Source organism: Tenrec ecaudatus, chromosome 16, assembly GCF_050624435.1.
Source record: "Tenrec ecaudatus isolate mTenEca1 chromosome 16, mTenEca1.hap1, whole genome shotgun sequence".
Lineage (NCBI taxonomy): Eukaryota > Metazoa > Chordata > Mammalia > Afrosoricida > Tenrecidae > Tenrec > Tenrec ecaudatus.
Window position 1 is genome coordinate 106940916 of NC_134545.1, and position 13924 is coordinate 106954839.

Consider the following 13924-nt stretch of genomic DNA (forward strand, 5'->3'; position numbering starts at 1 on the left):
CCAACTCTTTAGAAAACTCTGATTACAGACTCCAAATTGTGACTGGCCTTCATTTTATGAATGTAAATATATAGGGTGTGTGTGGCAGGCACATGTACTCCAAAACCCTTAGAAACTGGAAAAGGGTCCAAGAGGACCAAAGCTGCACTGCACAACAGCAGCTTTCTCTGCAGCCTCCACTTCCTGTTGAGGGTTCCTTCATGGCAGCTCCTCCTCCCGGCAGCCCATGCCCAGTGAGGGCGAGCAGCTCACCACAGGAGCCAGGCAGTAAATCCACACCACCCATACGGGGGCTCTGCATACAGGGACGCTGAGCTAACTAAAAAATCCAGGGCGATTTGAAGCCCACGGCCAGGACGTAAACTGAGCAGACTTTCACGGAATGCACAACAAGAACAGAGCACACTGAGGTGAAGGGCACCGAGGGCAAAAAGTAAGCACACACACTTCGAATCAAGTCCCAGCACTACCAGTTACCCGGCATGAGCCGCGGCAGGCGAGCTGCCTGAAGCAAGATCCAGTTTCCATGTAGAGGTGAGAGGTGACAGAGCCCCTGCCTAGTCCAGTGAGTCTGTCTGTACAGAGCAAAATCACATGGGGTCACATTTCCCTAAGTATAAAATAAAACAAACAAGACTGGAAGGGCAAGCGCCACATTACCACGGTTTTTCCATCAATGAGGGCTATTGTTTTGTAGAGATGTTTTCCCCCCATTGTGTGTGTGTGTGTAAACGCCTTGAACCCAAATAAACTTCATAAACAAAGATAATGTGAAGGATATGCATTAGTGCATCAACTTGTCTTTAAGATGTTGTTACATTACACATTCTAATTCAAATTCTTCATCATAATTCACCACACCTTAATAGATAGGACTATATATTAATACACTAATTAAAAACAGATAGTGAGAAACTGTTTCCACAAAAGGATCCTCGATCCTCGAAAAGGCTTCTAGATGGGACATATGTTCAAATGCTGGATGAGGGAGCTGCTGTGCTAAGTCTGCTAATACACACTCACATTTGTCTGGTGCTCTTTGACCGAGACTGACAATCCTTGATCATACAAATTTTCAAAAAAAATTTCTTTCAAGAGGAAGTGGAGCCTGGTGTGGATTTTCCAGGCCTACTCAATTTGTTAACTCCCTGCAGAATTAGGGTATTATTCCATGTTGATGGACAACACCCAAAATATCACAATAGCTGTAGCTATTGAGAATGATTGCAGTTATTTGAACACATATGCTTACCTTTCAGGGTTATTGATGTTTTTCTTAAAATGAATTGAATACTTTTATAGTATATATATTTTTTCAAATGCAATAATTATAATAAAGGTAAAAACCCTGGAACATCAAATAAAGACATATGGTAATCACCAAAATACATAACGAGGCAAAGGAACAGTGCATGATAACCTACTCTTTTGAGGTAGCTCACATCCCATTAGTTTGGGACAATGGAGCTCCAAAATTCAACCAAATATTTAACTGCAACACTATTGGCTTAATACTCAGCCTTAAAAACGCCTATTCCTTTTTTTTTATTAATTGGAAGCTAATACATGTATCATCATGTATAGTTCAATCACATCAAGCCAAACTGTACAATTGCTACCACAATCAGTTCCCAAACATTAATTTTCTTCCTGGACTCCTTAATATCGTCTCTTTCCTCCTAGTCTTTTTTTTTTTTTTTGGCGTCCCTGGGTGGGCTCGAACCTCCTATTCTTTTTTTAAAAAACATTCAAACCATACAGAGTGTCGTCCTGGTCGCACACCATGAAGACAGCATGACTGGTGCAAGTGGAAATGGGGAGGGAAAAGTCTCACATGTATACAGATGAGAGGGCCTCCAAAAGTTGCCGGGAAACCAAAATGAGAAGATCTTGGGCTTTCTCAGGAACCTTCTGAAGAGCCCTTACCAAATGTTCACATGTATCACATCACAGCAGAAACTGGTAAAATGGCACCGTTACAAAGAAAAATTTATAGTAATCTGAAAAGGACTCTTAAAGAAGAAAAAGGCCAAGACCTAGATTATTTCCCAGAAAAGTCTACACAGGGCACAAGTGAACTAGTAAATAAGACATTCTTTAAAATGAACAAGGAAAATAAATAAATAAATAAATAAATAAATACAATGAATAAGAACAGCCTTCCAGAGAATGCAAAGTATTCTGCATAGAGATTACAGATTCTCAATTTCCACATCGATCATAGCTCCTTGATTTTTACAATTTCTTCATTTAGCATATAGCACTAATGACATTCAGTTGATGGGACCTAGATAGATAGACAGACAGATATCTATCTATCTGTTTATTTATTTGGGGGGCTGCTAAGGCACCAAAGCTAGAGCACAGCAGAAGCGTCCTCCAGAGGCCGAGGCTGCAGCGGACCCTCCTTTCCAAGGACTACTCGTCTGAGTTACATCGGAGAGAAGTGAATTGAATACCTTTCTCTCTTTCTCTTTTGTGCTTTGTACTGTCAGCACCTTCACACATCTGCTCACTGTCTTTAGGGGTTGGCAACATTACATCTGAGAATGAAAACAACAAACAGTATGTAGCACACATTACGGACCCTAAGATGTGCCAATAAAAAACAGAAAACCAAGCAGTGCTGAGTGCAATCTGCAGTCCTCCCACGTGGAGGAATGGAGATGAGCCTGCACTTAGCCATGTCTCTGAGCAATGTGGAGAAGACGGTTTCTAGGGGCACTGCAAACAGCAAGTCAGAGCCCAAAGGCCTACATGATTTCCAGACAAGCACACAAAACCAGAACCAAAAAGGCCACTGCCACTTAGTCGATTCCAACTCCCAGCAACCCCAGGGGGTTCCCAAGGCCGTCAGTCTTTACCAGAGCAGACAGTTTCAACTTTCTCCCAGCTGGTGGGTTTGAAGCATCAACCTTGCAGCTAGCAGTCCAATGCTTACCCAACAGTACCACCACCAGGGTCACTCAGGATATACAAAGAACCTACAGAACTGAAACTCTCCCTGTGTACACCTTGAACAAAGGTTTTGCTTGCATTAGTGTACACTCACCAGTAAATTGCTGCACCGCAGAAGCACAATCCAAGGGAGCTACAAAGTCACTGTGGAAAAGTCCATTCTTTTTTATTCCCATTTTTCTAAAAACTTTTTTCTTGAATCATTTTATTACAGCTCTTATCACAATCCATACATCCATCCATTGTGTCAAGCACATTTGTATATATGTAGCCATCATCATTCTCAAAACATTCTTTTCTATTTGAACCCATGGTATCAGCTCATCCCCTCCCCCTTCCCTCCCTCATGAATCCTTAATAATCCAAAAAACTTTTAATTTTTATGTCTCACACTGATTACTGTCTCTCTTCACCCACTTTTCTGCTGTCCGTCCCCCATCCCCCACCCCCGGGAGGGGGTTCTATGTCAATCACTGTTATTGGTTCCCCGCTACTCCCCACACCGTCCCCTTCCCCTCCTGGATCACTGCTCTCATGATTGGTCCTGAGGGGATTATCTGTCCTGGATTCCCTGTGTTTGAAGCTTTTACCTGTACCAGTGCACATGCTCTGGTCTAGCCCTATTTGTAAGGTAGAAGTGGAGCCATGATCGTTGGGAGTGGGGGGAGCATTAAAGAACTAGAGGAAAGTTGTGTGTTTCATCAGTGCTATTCTGCACCCTGACCGGCTCGTCTCTTCCTTGTGACCCCTCTGTGAGGGGATGTCCAATCGTCTACAGATGGGCTTTGGGTCTCCACTCTGCCCTCCCCTTCATTCACATTGATATGATTCTTTGTTCTGGGTCTTTGATGCCTGATGCCTGATCGCATCGACACCTCATGGTCACACAGGCTGCTGTGCTTCTTCCATGTGGGCTTTGTTGCTTCTCAGCTGGATGGCCGCTTGTTTACCTTCAAGCCTTTAAGACCCCAGCTTTCATCACATTTGCTCATGCACCCATTTTGTCTTCAGCAATCGTATCAGGGAGGTGAGCATCACAGAATGCCGGGTTATTAAAGTCTTCTTGCATTGAGGGGGTACTTAAGTGGAAGCCCAATGTCCATCTGCTGCCTTAATACTTCACATATAAATATATGTACATAGATATATTTCCCTATCGTTATATATATGTACATGCCTGTATTTAGACCTCTACAAATGTGCTTTGACTCCAAGTTCTTTCCTCTACTTTCTTTTACTTTTCTCTTGTCCCACTATCATGTTCGCCCTTCATTCAGGTTTTGGTAATTCCTCTCAGCTACAATGGCCTTGATCAAGCCTCACCAGGCATCCTATATCCTCCTTGCCATTGATTTTAGATCACTTGTTGTTCCCTTGTCCCTGGGTTTGTTGGCACCCCCCTTCCTTTACCCCACCCCCACCCCTCTCCCGTGTCTCCTCAGAACTGTCAGTCCCTGTGAGTTCCCCTCTGGATGGTTTGTCTTCCTGTCTTATCTAGATAGACATGCAGACACAAGAAACACAAAAACAAGACAAAGCAAAACTAAACAACAACAGCAAAAACAGAAAGCCTATAAATAGTTCCAGGTTTGTTTGTTGACCTTTGAGTCTTTTCCGGTCAAGTCCAATGGGGCGCCATGCCCTGGCCCCAAAGTCTGTTTTTGGTATTCCTTGGGGACTTCGTTGCTTTGCCGACCCCCATCCCTCTGCTGCATGCCCCTAGCGTTTTGCCCTGGTGTGGTGGGGTCAGATCGGGCACAATTCCCACAATGTGTCTCCAGTGTTGTCCCCCACAGCACTATGGGTCAGTGAGGGGATGTCATGGCTCCTGGTGGGGCCGGCCCTATAGTCCTCTCTTCAAATTGGCTGCTCCAAGCAGGAATATCATTCTCAGGGTAGGCCAAGACGTAAATGCAACATACTGGCATGAAGCAGCGAACCAATAGAGGTCTGCGGGTGGGGCCAGCCGCAATCCCAAATACATGGACATCCCCACCCCACCCCCACCCCCAGAGAATGCATTTCTAAGAACTTTTTGAAGTCCCCCTCATATGTGTGTTTTCATCTTTGATTCTCTAAGTAACAGAGTGCAGGGCTGAAATCTGGAGTTCTGGTAAAACGGTAGCTAAGCATTCTGCTTGGAGCCCACAGCTGGGCGGCAGGCAGGCAGGCCGTGGGCCCCTAACAATGGCAGTCTTAGGAAGGAATCCTGGGGGCAGTTCTACTGTCCTAGGGAGTTGCAAAAATTAAAATGACCCAATGGCAACAAGTTTGGATTTTATAGCTTAAAATACAGAGCTTAATTGTTGCAGGCTCATAAATGTTAGCACCTTATTGCAAGGAATACTTGGGAAAATATTGAAAGGACTCTGGTTTTCCACCACTGGGATTCCTCTCTGCTTTGTGTCCACTGTGACAAGGAGTCCCAGAATCACTAACAGAAGGCAGGCAGGGCCACAAAGCGAGAAGTGAATGAGCTTCACTGCATCACATGTTTGAACAGCACAGCACCGCTTACCTTCGCTGAATTCATTCAGCAGCTCTTCCTTGGTCCAGTTACACGAGGTTATTAGAAAAAAGCCTTTTCTTTTCAACACCCTGGAGAGCGATTTCACATACTGCTTCCTCTTTCCAAGTGAGTCGTCAGGACTGAGGCTGATGGCATCAAAAGTCCCTTTGTCAACACAGATATGAAATCCAGACACCTTGTTGGAAAGATTCAGAAAGTCTTCAACCTGGTTAAAAATCAAATCAATGTGAGAACAAGAAACATAATCTTGCCAGCATGGAAACGACCACCTTTAAAAAGTTAGGGTTACCCAGACCAAGTAAGTATCGTCACATTTTGCATAAACTACCCGTTTGCAACTGGATAGCGACCTTCTATGTTTCCATGCAAGATCATGAAAGCTCGGACCAGCGAGCAAGGTCGGCAGTGCTTCTTGGAAGTGCCCTGCCTCCACACTGAGAATCAAATCAAAGGCAGGTGTGGGCCTCGCGGGCCAGCACATCCCAGTCTCTGAGTCTGCCGAGGAAACGGCTCCTTCGCCAGAAGTACAGTGTTTGGCATAGTCTTCACAATGACGACACTGATCTGTAACGAGATTCCTAGCTGGCACCACAAGTTCCACGGACTAAAGCCAACACAGTACACCAGAAGTCCTTCTGCCTCAACTCAGCAGCTTATCACGCGACAAATGAATCAAATGACTGGCAGAAAACTAACTATGTAACCATAATAACATTATTAACTTGAGAACTATCAGGTACTTTTGATTTTCAATAGCCTAATGACACCGAATAAGCATCTGAAATAGTGATCTGTCTGTGATAGCACAATTTGCCAGGAACCTTAATTCAGAAAAGCTACCGAACAACTAATTAAGCAACTAATTAGCTCATGGTTACTCAACATAGTGTACAATCTAAAAATTTTATCTGACTTAAATATGTGAGCTCTCACGTTCACTCAGATTCGAAGATGACTTTTTCTCCTCCTGCTTCAAAAGCACACTTCAAGTTAACAGAACACAAGGACCACGCCTCAGCTACGGGCCAGGCAGACCTTGCTGGGCTCCACTTCACCAAGGCTGTGTGACAAACTGAAGGTCTGTGGCAACCCTGGGTCCAACGAGTCCACTGCTGACATTTATCCAACAGCATGTGCTCAGTGTCCAGTCTGTGTCCCACACTGGTCATCCTCACAGTAACACAAACGTGCTCATCGTGCTACTACACACTTGATGTCGTACAGCACACACGCAACTTTGAGATGCACAGACTCGCTTAACTGCAGTGGCCTGCAGCCAAACCTGCAGTATCTCCCAGCTATACCTAGCCAACATATCTATCAACAAGTATTTCTTGGGCATCTACTTTCTAAGCACTGGGAATGTTAAGAGTGCTCCAATGGGCTCAAGCACAGAGCAATCAATCATTGTGAGGATGGCACAGGACTGAGCAGGGTTGTTACAAGTTGAAGCCCACTCAATCAGACAGAACAAGAGTCCACAAAACTAAACATGATCTTCCATGAAAACAGACCTTACAGTCTATCAATGGAAAGCAATGATCTACAGCAATGAGCTACATAAATAATTTCCGATCAAGTGCTACGAAGAGCTGGGTGAGAGGGGAGGGCTGGGGAGGCGGGCGGGTCAAAAAAAAGTGCTATGAAGAAAAGGAAACCAGAGTACTGAGAAAAGGTGACTGGAAAGAGAGATGTTCTGGAGTCAGGAACGGCCTCTCTAAGACAGTGTTTTTTGCACAGAGAGCTCAATAATCCCAAGAATGAACCAACAAGAGGAAATCTGGAACAAGATTATGCTAAGCAGAGGACACCAGGTGTACTAACAGGAGACCAAGGGTCAGAAAGACACTGTGACTGGAGCACTGAACGAGGAGGAGGAGGAGGAGGAGGAGCAAAGGAATGAGGCTGGGTTGGTGGTCTAGGTTCTATTCTGAGCTCACTTGGGAAGCCACTGGAGAAGTAGAAGCAAGTTGGGCCCAAACACAATGGGATTTCCATTTTAATTTTTCCTCTCCCTCCCCCATCTTCCTACCCTCGTGACTCTTGATAATTTATAAACTGTTTTTATTTACATATTTTATACCACCGGCTGTCCCCCTTCACCACTTTCTATTGTTCGCCCCACACCTGGGAGGGGACGGGGGAACGTGTTGTACGTCAATCACTGTGGTTATCGGTTCCCCCTTTTCCCCTACCTTCCCCCTACCCTCATGGTATCACTACTCTCATTATTGGTCCTGAGGGGGGTCATCTGTCCTGGATTCTGTTCTGTGAGAGCTCTTATCTGTTATCAGTGCACATCCTCTGGTCTAGCCAGATTTGTAAGATAGAACTGGGGTCATGACAGTGGGGACCCAGGGGTGGCACAACTAAAGAACTAGAGCAATGGTTCTCAACCTTCCTAATGCCGGACCCTTTAATACAGTTCCTCATGTTGTGGTGACACCCCCCCCCCCATACACAAAATTACTTTCAATGCTCCTTCATAACTGTCATTTTGCTACTATTATGATTCGTTGTGTAAATATCTGATATGCAGGATATATTTTCAGGTACAAATGGAACATAATGAAAGCATAGTGATTCATCACAAAAACAATATGTAGTTATATTTTGTGAAATATTTATTTCTAATTATAAATACCATATATTCGAATATAAGCCGACCTGAGTATAAGCCAGGGTACCTAATTATTACCTGGGAAACCAGAAAAACTGATTGACTCGAGTTTAAGCCTAGGGTAGGAAATGCAGGATGTGAATTAACACAGAGACCGGAGGGGAGAGACGGAGTACAGCCACAGGCACATCCTTACCAGTTCAGCTGCCAGCGTAAGTGAATCACTACGGGTGCTTCTGTAAATTGGAGCTGTCCACGTCATAGGACGGCTCTGATTGGTTAGATGTGTCAGCGGGGCTTTGAATGAGCAGCGAAGGAATGGCAATCACCCACGAGATGTTACACCTCGCTAGGGTCCCACTGACCCGTGTATAAGCCGAAACCCAGGTTTTCAGCACACTTTGTGCTGAAAAACTCGGCTTATACACGAGTATATTCGGTAAATGAAATGCTGTCTTGAAGCCTGGTGGAGCATGGGTCACAGTCTTCATGCCGGGATCAGACCCACCTGGAGATGAGAGGAGCGGTATCTCCGTTCCTAAGACCATCACAGAAATATGTGTTTTCTGATGGTCTTAGGTGACCCCTGTGAAAGGGTCCTTTGACCCCAGAAGGGGTCGCAACCCACAGGTTGGGAACTGCTGAATTAGAGGAATGCCGTGTGTTTCATGGCGTTATACTGCACCCTGGCTGACTCATCACTTCCTTGTGACCTTTCTTACATGGGGTGTCCAATTGTCTACAGATGGGCTTTGGGTCTCCATTCCAAGCCCCCTCATTTGCATCGAAAAGTTGTTTGTTTTGGGTCTTTTGATCCCTGGTACCTCATCCCGTAGACACCTCATGATCACACAGGTGAGTGTGTTTCTTCCATGTGGGCTTTGTTGCTTCCCTGCTAGATGGCCACTTGTTTAACTTCAAGCCTTTAAGACCCCAGACGCTGTATCTTGTAATAGCCAGGCATCATCAGTTTCCTTCGCCACTGTAGCTTATGTATCCATTCTGTCTTCAGCGGCCTTGGTGGAAAGGTCAGCATCACAGAATGCCAGGTGATCAGAACAGAGTTCTTGCATTGAGAGAGTGCGTTAGTAGAGGCCCAATGTCCATCTACTACCTTAATACTTAACCTACACATATATGTACATTGAGCTGTATCCCTATCATTATCCATTAAAATATTTACATATGCACATGCCTATGTTTATACCTCTATAAGTGTCTTCTGCATCCTAGTTCTTTCCTCTATTTCCTTTTACTTTACTGTATCTGTACGGTCTCAGATACATTGCACTTGATTGAACCCCAAGGGGCACTCTATGCCCGTCTTCCCATCGATTTTAGATCTCTTGTTGTTCCCTTGTCCCTGGGTCTGTTGGCTCCCCCCCTCCCTTTTCTCCACCTCCTGCTTCTCCCCTGTCCCTCCGGAACCATCGGTCCCAGTTTTCTCCTCAGGATTGTTTATCCTGCCAATCTTATATAGACATGAGAAAGAAAAAAGGGGGAAAAAATAGCCTATAAATAGCTCAGGGTCTGTCTGTTGACCCGCATGAATGTTTTCTGATCGGGTCCGATGCAGTGCCAAGCCCTACCCCTGAGTCCACAGTCTATTTTCAGAATTCCTTAAGAACTTTGTTGCTTTGCTCCCCTTGCTGTTCTGTTGCATTCCCTTCGTGTTACGCCCTGGGATGGGGCGTCAAACCATGCACAATTCCTGCACTGTGTCTCTGATGCTGCCCTACCCCACCCCCCTAGGGCTTTCCATTTTAAAAGGTTTCTCTGGCTACCCAGTGGTACAGGAAGTGGGGGCAGTGGACAGAGAAAAGAGGCCAACCAATCAAAAGGTACTGTAGTAGTGTGGGCAACAGATTATGGTGGCTTAGTTATGGCAACAATAATCACACTCCTGATATGCCCTGAAGACAAAAACCCAGAGCACAGAGTTCCTGTTAAGGGTGGTGAATTCTTGGAGAGGAGACGAGAGCTGAATGCCCACAATGCCCACGTTCCAAACAACAGGACTGGGATTAGGAGTGACATGGCAGAGAGGACTCAAAGGATGTTGGCGGGTGAGTGCAAGTGCCACTGAAGGGGTGGGAAAGGGCAGGAGGCAGACTCGGGGAGAAAACCCAAAGTTTTGTTTTAAACAGTGAAGGGAGAGACGATGAAGCGGTTTTAAAAAGCCCATGGAACATTTCATGATCTTTTATCCGTGAAAAGTTCTGATGCTTCCTCAAGTGAGGTATCCCAGTGGACGTGTAGAAGAGTAGCTCTTTTACGATCCTACGTAGGATCTGCGCTCCATATACCAGTTTGGGAGCCATGATCTCCTCACAGACATTAGGATACAAACTCACGTTAAGCAATCTTTGGAAGCATTGCACCACTTTGTGCTTTTCTAACTTTGTGCCTGGTGGTCCGTGTTTGCGAGCTTAAGAGAGCAAGCATGCCAGTGAGAGCTCGACAAACAGTTCAGCAAAGAGGGCTGGAGGGAAAAGACAGAAAAAGGAAGATGGAAGAACGAGAAAGAGGACGATTTCACCTGATCCTTAATTTATAAGAGATGCCAACAAATTAACATACTTTAGGAATATGCAAGCTTTATAACTTTTGTTTAAAAATAAAACAAAATGGTTATAGTGTAACTAATAGTTACCTTCAACTCAATGTTACACAGTCCTTCTCTCGTAGTAACACTCTTGGACAGCTGTATTGCAGAAGGAGAATAATCGATCCCAGTAATATTAGAGAAACCACATTTTGCCTAGAGACAGAAAAATAATTTTATTCTTTTTTGAAAATTTTTATTCTTTAGTTTAAATAAATTCCTTACAATTTTTGCCTGTGAATTATCATAGTCCTGGTAAGGTTTGGACTGTTTTATTTTTAATATAGATCAAATGCAACATACTATCCAAAAAATCTACCTGTAAATTTTATTGCAGGATTTAAACAGGAACCATAAGTTTAAATTTATATCATGTGGCAATTAACTTGTCTTTATAATATTTCTTTTTCAAAGGGAATTCATTTTCTCCAAGATAATGAAAATGTATGCTTATGCCCCAAGGCAGAACAAAGCAAGGCTACAGTTCTGATCTGCTCCAATTCACACATTGAATTTGTCATACATTTCATGGAACACAATTTATACGACTAAATTATATGCATATGTAAAGGTCTTTATAAATTTTTTCCTTCTACATAAATTATTAAATTCTCCAACAGCTATGTGAATAGAACATTTTGATCTGCTAAACCTTTCATAACTTTCATTAGACCTTTACAAAACACCTGCAAGGTAGACAAGGCAGATACTAATATCTTTAAAGAATTAGAGAGAGCTCACTGGACTTCATAGCATGTGGTGGTAACACCTCTTGTCCTAGCTGCTGTCTGACCCCACTGAAATGGAAGGTCTATGGTGGAGCCAGTGACAAAGGCTTCATGGCAGCTTCTGGTCTCCAACACACACACACACACACACACACACACACACACACACACACACACACGAAGACAAACATTTTAAGAGCATTCACGCTACGATCACTTGGAAGAACAAAATCAGCTACAGGTATTCAAGCAGGTCCCCCTCTGCTCTTCACCATTGTCCAAATGGTGACTGCTTTCCAGCTTGAGCCCAGACTCTGGTCTATGTGGTCATTGTTGCTGAGTCCCGGTTCACCTGGGAGGAGTGGTTGTAGGAAGACACTGGCTGCGGACATTAAAAGCAAGCCAAGGGAAATGTGGAGTCCACACCAATGGGTACAAAATGGAAGAAAAGGTTCCAAGGTTGATCGTGGCAATGATAGTATAACCCTTCTTGATATGATTGAACTACTACGTATGATATGCTCATTACAGCTCAATTAAATTAATTAATTTTTTAAAATTTCAAAATTGGTTTTACTTGTAAAAGCAAAGTTTGATGAGACAGAGAGGCTTGTGGAACTCAAGAGACTACAAACCTTTGTTATCTTTTCAAGGCCAAAAATGAACTCACCCCATGGCTCAATATTCAGTCAAATAATGGCCAGAAATAATTAATACTCCGAGGTCAAACACACCTTAGAACAGTGGTTCTGAACCCTCCTAATACCACAACACTAATACAGTTCCTCATGTGGAGGTGACCCCCCCCAACCATAAAATTATTTTCGTTGCTACTTCGTCACTGTCATTTTGTTACTGTTGTGAATCGGGCGACTCCTGTGAAAGGGTCGTTTGACATCCAAAGGGGTCACAGCCCATAGGTTGAGCACTGCTGCCTCAGAAGAATCAACCATTTTAGATCAGAAGAGCAGCCTTTACCCAAGGACAAAATTCAGAAAGGATTAGGAAAAAAGGAAGACGCAGGAAACAGAGGGGTGGGGGAAGTGATTGCAATCTCCACAATGTAACATCGTTTATTTTTTAAAAAGAAAACAAACGTGTCTACAAAATCTACCATCTTATGTACCCTAGAAAGCCAGAAGACTAGGTGGTGCCCGACGACCACTTTTACGAGCCTGACAGGCAGCAAATGTTTCCTCCAAGACGGAAAGGAAAACTCAGAAAAAGCTGAAGAGTAGATAGTGAGCACAGGGTCTCCGGAGCCTACTGCCCGGAGGTCCTTCTCCCTCCATGCCACTTCATCAGCTGTGCAAAAGCTTGGGGTGATGGGACCCCCCCTAAAAGAAACAGGTTCTCAAGTTTATACTTAATCACACCCACCCTGTGGAAAATGGAATCATGGATGCTATCAATTTTAAGCAGTTTCTTCAAGAAAGAATCAGTGTAAACAGGAAAGCCGATATCCTCCATGAGGGAGTTGTAACCATTCAGAGAAGCAAGCACCATTCCTATAAGCTCCAAGGTGCTTTTTCCCCAAAGACATTTAAAACACCTCACCTATAAAATTATTTTAGGAAGAATCAAGAACAATCTAACCAATTGTTTCACACAGCTACTACCAGCAAAGAAAGCTAAGCATTTTATTACTTTCAGGTGTAATAAGGCAAACAAAGGAAGAAGATACGACTGAAACTCACTTATCTGGAATATTATGTGTAAATCTTTGGAAAAAAAAACTTGAGAAAATAAGCATAAACAAAAAACCAACCTAGCCCAGGTCTATGCCAAGATCCTCTTGCCTGGAAACAGCAGTGCAGCCTGTTAACGGTAGGACGCTAACCGTAAGATCAATGCCCACCGGAAATCAACCATCGACATGAGACAGGAGCTTCTCAAAAACAGAGAGCAGGGGGTTGAAAGCGGGGTGGTGGTGGCTTGGGAGGCCGGCTAAGAACTAGAGTACAAGAAAGGCATGTTTAGAGAGAGCACCGGCACACCAGAATAAAGGCGACTATGTCAATGAAAAACTTAGCATAACTTGCCTAACGAGAACCTAGTTTGCTGTGTAAAACTTTTACCCAGCTTTCTGCAAAATATTATTTAAAAAAGAAGTCATAAAACATCATAAAGAAATATTCTTCCATTAGAGAGCAAGAAAAAGGATTCTGAATTTTAAAAATATCCTGAATTAAAAAAAAAATTTTAAGACCACTGGATTTGATCAAGTCTCTGGCTCGAAGATCATCCAACACTTTTGGTGCAGAGCAAGAGAGCCATAACCGTCTGTTAAACTACTTGACTCTGCCTTTACAGCACCCACACAGTCACACTGTGCGCACACTGTATCCCGATAAAGATTTATAAAAGCATGTGGAGACCCAGATGTGAGCTGAGGTCCTTAGTTTGCTGCTTCCATATTCTAAATCTAATCTCAACCTTATATCAAATATGGGAGTCAGAAAACATGTTGAGTAATACTCTAA

At 43.7% G+C, this 13924-nt stretch overlaps 1 protein-coding gene across 4 annotated transcripts in view; it reads right to left on the minus strand.

Moving 5' to 3' along the window:
• The window catches only part of EEF1AKMT2 (EEF1A lysine methyltransferase 2), a 66180-nt gene that overhangs the window by 38315 nt on the left and 13941 nt on the right, over positions 1–13924 (minus strand). For all 4 annotated transcript variants that reach the window (XR_012780427.1, XM_075534577.1, XM_075534578.1 and 1 more), the window contains exons 4-5: positions 10762–10869; positions 5477–5693 (exon numbers count right to left, since the gene is read on the minus strand). Coding sequence is in view for 3 of the 4 variants with exons in the window: in XM_075534577.1 (XP_075390692.1) it covers positions 5477–5693; positions 10762–10869 (325 nt within the window). In the remaining variant the exon portion in view is untranslated. The remainder of the gene's footprint in view (positions 1–5476; positions 5694–10761; positions 10870–13924) is intronic.